The 5,000-nt window shown below is 72.1% G+C and overlaps 2 protein-coding genes across 2 annotated transcripts in view; both read left to right on the forward strand.

The window, feature by feature from the left end:
• LOC127464687 (collagen alpha-1(III) chain-like) overlaps positions 1–385 on the forward strand; it is a 5,592-nt gene extending 5,207 nt beyond the window's left edge. Inside the window, exon 5 of the mRNA XM_051775162.1 lies at positions 1–385. This exon is cut by the window's left edge and continues 1,382 nt beyond it. Within this exon, the coding sequence (XP_051631122.1) occupies positions 1–385 (385 nt within the window).
• Positions 386–1,240: 855 nt separating this feature from the next.
• On the forward strand, positions 1,241–3,045 carry LOC127464690 (serine/arginine repetitive matrix protein 1-like). Its single transcript, XM_051775166.1, has 3 exons — positions 1,241–1,771; positions 2,214–2,239; positions 2,292–3,045. Exons 1-3 carry the CDS (start codon positions 1,241–1,243, stop codon positions 3,043–3,045), a joined length of 1,311 nt encoding a protein of 436 aa, XP_051631126.1.
• The last annotated feature ends 1,955 nt before the right edge of the window (positions 3,046–5,000 follow it).

Genomic DNA, 5,000 nt, shown 5'->3' on the forward strand with positions numbered 1-5,000 from the left:
CGCCGGCTTAGGGCCGGCGCATGGGAAGGACGAGACGACGCCGCCTCGCCGCCCTCGCACACCACCGCCTTCGCCCGGGGCCCTCGGGGAGCCGGCAGCCGCCACCGGCTCGGGCTGGACGCTGCTGGGCCCCCGCGGGCCCCCCTCGGCCGTCCCAGTCCCGCAACTCCCTTGGCTGCGCTTTCGCGCTCGGCTCTCGTCTTCCTTTCCCGTCATCGGACCCGCCCCAGGAAGCCGGCCGAGTGCCCCGCGGCTTTCTCGCCGGCCTTCCTGCCGCTCGTGGGGTTGGCCGGCCCGTGGCACGCGCCGAAGGCCGCGCTCGGCAGCAGACGCGGAAGAAAAGGGGCCCTCGGAACCCGCGCTGCTAGACAACCCCTGCCCATAGTACGGACAGACGCGTCCTGGCCCGGCCGGGTCGCCAAAGCGGCTCGAGGCTCCTCAGCGGGGAGGCGCGCGAGAGCAGGCCGCCTCTCACCTCGACCTAACTGGAGGCGGCGCCCGACAGCGACCCCTTGGCCGACTTCCGGGGCCGGCCGCGACAACACGTCTACCCCGAAAATGCCGCCAGGCGCCTAAGTCCCGCCGGAGCCGGGTAGACCTGGTGGCCCGGAGCCGGGACGCCGGCGGGGCGCAGGCCGGCGTCTGCGGCCGCGGCGGCCGGATCGGCCGGTCCCGGAACCGGGTAGACCTGATGCTCGCCAGCCCCGGAACCGGGTAGACCTGATGCTCGCCAGCATCCGGCGGGGCACGAGGCCGCTCGGCCCCGCTCGACTGGGGAAACGGGTCGACCCCAAAAACCGGGACAACAGGTCTACCCGCCGAGCACGGACAACAGGTCTACCCGCCGGGCTCGGACACCAGGTCTACCCGCCGGGCTCGGACAAAAGGTCTACCCGCCGGGTCCCGACAAAAGGTCTACCCGCCGGGCTCGGACACCAGGTCTACCCGCCCGACTCGGACACCAGGTCTACCCGCCGAGCACGGAACACCGGTCTACCCGCCGGGCTCGGACAGCAGGTCTACCCACCGGGTTCGGACAACAGGTCTACCCGCACGGCACGGAACACCGGTCTACCCGCCGGGTTCGGACACCAGGCCTACCCGCCCGAGTCGGACACCAGGTCTACCCGCACGGCACGGACAACACGTCTACCCGCCGGGTTTAGGCAACAGGTCTACCCACCCGGCTCGCGCACAGGGTCTACCCGCCCGACTCGGACACCAGGTCTACCCGCCCAGCATGGACAACAGGTCTACCCGCCGGGCTCGGGCACCAGGTCTACCCGCCCGGCTCGGACACCAGGTCTACCCGCCGAGCTCGGACAACAGGTCTTCCCACCGGGCTCGGACACCAGGTCTACCCGCCGGGCTCGGACAAAAGGTCTACCCGCCCGGTTCGGACACCAGGTCTACCCGCCGGGCTCGGACAAAAGGTCTACCCGCCCGGTTCGGACACCAGGTCTACCCGCCGGGCTCGGACACCAGGTCTACCCGCCCAGCATGGACACCAGGTCTACCCGCCGGGCTCGGACACCAGGTCTACCCGCCCGACTCGGACACCAGGTCTACCCGCCGGGCACGGACAACAGGTCTACCCGCCGGGCTCGGACAAAAGGTCTACCCGCCGGGCTCGGACAAAAGGTCTACCCGCCCGACTCGGACACCAGGTCTACCCGCCCAGCATGGACAACAGGTCTACCCGCCGGGCTCGGACACCAGGTCTACCCGCCCGGCTCGGACAACAGGTCTACCCGCCGAGCTCGGACAAAAGGTCTACCCGCCCAGCTCGGACAACAGGTCTACCCGCCGGGCTCGGACAAAAGGTCTACCCGCCGGGCTCGGACACCAGGTCTACCCGCCCGGCTCGGACACCAGGTCTACCCGCCGAGCTCGGACAACAGGTCTTCCCGCCGGGCTCGGACACCAGGTCTACCCGCCGGGCTCGGACAAAAGGTCTACCCGCCCGGTTCGGACACCAGGTCTACCCGCCGGGCTCGGACAAAAGGTCTACCCGCCCGGTTCGGACACCAGGTCTACCCGCCGGGCTCGGACACCAGGTCTACCCGCCCAGCATGGACACCAGGTCTACCCGCCGGGCTCGGACACCAGGTCTACCCGCCCGACTCGGACACCAGCTCTACCCGCCGGGCACGGACAACAGGTCTACCCGCCGGGCTCGGACAAAAGGTCTACCCGCCCGACTCGGACACCAGGTCTACCCGCCCGGCTCGGACAACAGGTCTACCCGCCGAGCTCGGACAAAAGGTCTACCCGCCCAGCTCGGACAACAGGTCTACCCGCCGGGCTCGGACAAAAGGTCTACCCGCCGGGCTCGGACACCAGGTCTACCCGCCGGGCTCGGACACCAGGTCTACCCGCCGGGCTCGGACAAAAGGTCTACCCGCCCAGCTCGGACACCAGGTCTACCAGCCCGACTCGGACACCAGGTCTACCCGCCGGGCACGGACAACAGGTCTACCCGCCGGGCTCGGACAAAAGGTCTACCCGCCGGAGTCGGACACCACGTCTACCCGTCGGGCTCGGAACGCAACTCTACCCGCCGGCACCCCCGCCGCCGAGCCCAGTCGGCCGCCGCCCTGCCACCTTAAGAGAGTCCCAGCTACTCCCCCTTTTTACCCACGCCGCAGACAACGCCCTTTCTTTCCCACTCGGAGCCCCGGGCAGAAACGGTGGCGCCTCGGCGTCCGCCGAGGGCCTCGGCTAAGCGCTTGGAACCCGCTCGAGCCGCCCGACTCGGAGAGCGCGTCGAGCCGACGAGCCCGGAAAACAGGTCTACCCGCTGCCCCGGGACACCGGCTCTACCCGCCGGCTTCGGACGAGGGCTCTACCCGCTGGGCACGGACGGCGACTCTACCCGCTGCGCACCTCTGCGGCCGAGCCGAGGCGGCGGCAGCCCTGCCACCCAGGCAGAGGCCCAGTTACTCCCCCCGTTTCCCCGCCCCGCAGAGAACGTCTCTTCTTTCACCCTCGGGGCAGGGGAAAGGCTGCTACGCTCGGAGCGCCGGGCAGAAACCGCAGCGCTAAGCCCCGAGACCGGCTCTAGCCGCTAGGCTCGGACACCGGCTCTTCCCGGCGGCGCCGAGGCGGCCGAGCCCGGTCGGCCGCAGCCGCGCCGCCTAAAGAGAATCCCAGTTACTCCCCCCGCTTCCCCGCCCCGCAGAGAGCGTCTCTTCTTTCACCCTCGGGGCAGGGGAAAGGCTGCTACGCTCGGAGCGCCGGCCAGAAACCGCAGCGCTAAGCCCCGAGACCGGCTCTAGCCGCTAGGCTCGGACACCGGCTCTTCCCGGCGGCGCCGAGGCGGCCGAGCCCGGTCGGCCGCAGCCGCGCCGCCTAAAGAGAGTCCCAGTTACTCCCCCCGCTTCCCCGCCCCGCAGAGAACGTCTCTTCTTTCACCCTCGGGGCAGGGGAAAGCCTTTACGCCGGAGAGCAAGTCTGCCGCAAAGGGCCACGGGAGATGGAGTCTCCGCAACAAGACCCCCGAGAGAGTACTCGACGGAGCATGCCCGCTGGAAGGACTCGCAAAGAACTGTGGGAAATCCGGGAGGTCAGGGCGGGGTCGGAAGGGCACGCCGGCGCGCCAATCGACGGATTTAGCGGCTGCACGCCGTCCGCTCGATCCGCGAATTCGGTGCCACGCTCCGAGCACCGGCCGCAAACAGGTCTACCCGCCGCCGGGCCGGGCCGGGCGGCGGCGCTCCGGCTCCAAGTCCGCTCGACGGCGGGAACAGGTCTACCCGCCACCGGGCCGAGCCGGGCGGCGGCGCCCCGGTTCCAAGTCCGCTCGCCGACGGGAACAGGTCTACCCACCACCGGGCCGGACGGCGGCGCCCCGGCTCCAAGTCCGCTCGACGGCGGGAACAGGTCTACCCGCCACCGGGCCGAGCCGGGCGGCGGCGCTCCGGCTCCAAGTCCGCTCGTCGGCGGGAACAGGTCTACCCGCCACCGGGCCGGGCCGGGCGGCGGCGCCGCGGCTCCAAGTCCGCTCGCCGACGCGAACAGGTCTACCCGCTTCCGGGCCGAGCCGGGCGGCGGCGCCCCGGCTCCAAGTCCGCTCGCCGACGCGAACAGGTCTACCCGCTTCCGGGCCGAGCCGGGCGGCGGCGCTCCGGCTCCAAGTGCGCTCGCCGACGGGAACAGGTCTACCCACCACCGGGCCGGGTGGCGGCGCTCCGGCTCCAAGTCCGCTCGCCGGCGGGAACAGGTCTACCCGCCACCGGGCCGAGCCGGGCGGCGGCGCCCCGGCTTAAAGTCCGCTCGCCGACGGGAACAGGTCTACCTGCCACCGGACCAGGCCGGCGGCGCCCCGGCTCCAAGTCCGCTCGACGGCGGGAACAGGTCTACCCGCCACCGGGCCGGGCCGGGCGGCGGCGCCGCGGCTCCAAGTCCGCTCGACGGCGGGAACAGGTCTACCCGCCACCGGGCCGGGCCGGGCGGCGGCGCCACGGTTCCAAGTCCGCTCGCCGACGGGAACAGGTCTACCCACCACCGGGCCGGACGGCGGCGCCCCGGCTCCAAGTCCGCTCGCCGGCGGGAACAGGTCTACCCGCCACCGGGCCGGACGGCGGCGCCCCGGTTCCAAGTCCGCTCGCCGACGGGAACAGGTCTACCCGCTACCGGGCCGAGCCGGGCGGCGGTGCTCCGGCTCCAAGTCCGCTCGCCGACGCGAACAGGTCTACCCGCTTCCGGGCCGAGCCGGGCGGCGGCGCTCCGGCTCCAAGTCCGCTCGCCGACGGGAACAGGTCTACCCACCACCGGGCAGGACGGCGGCGCCCCGGCTTAAAGTCCGCTCGCCGACGGGAACAGGTCTACCTGCCACCGGACCAGGCCGGCGGCGCCCCGGCTCCAAGTCCGCTCGACGGCGGGAACAGGTCTACCCGCCACCGGGCCGGGCCGGGCGGCGGCGCTCCGGGTCCAAGTCCGCTCGCCGGCGGGAACAGGTCTACCCGCTACCGGGCCGAGCCGCGGCGCTCAGGCTCTAA

Source organism: Manacus candei, unplaced genomic scaffold, assembly GCF_025592945.1.
Source record: "Manacus candei isolate 608988 ecotype Guabito, Panama unplaced genomic scaffold, ASM2559294v1 h1tg000258c, whole genome shotgun sequence".
NCBI classification, from domain to species: Eukaryota; Metazoa; Chordata; class Aves; order Passeriformes; family Pipridae; genus Manacus; species Manacus candei.

Bases quoted from the DNA above. Each gene is read 5' to 3' on its own strand.
- LOC127464690 (XM_051775166.1), top strand. From the start codon at position 1,241: ATGGACAACAGGTCTACCCGCCGGGCTCGGGCACCAGGTCTACCCGCC. The intron at 1,772-2,213 runs GTCTACCCGCCC...CTCGGACACCAG, and splicing joins CCGCCGAGCTCGGACAAAAG to GTCTACCCGCCCGGCTCGGA. The intron at 2,240-2,291 runs GTCTACCCGCCG...CTCGGACAACAG, and splicing joins CCGCCCGGCTCGGACAACAG to GTCTACCCGCCGGGCTCGGA.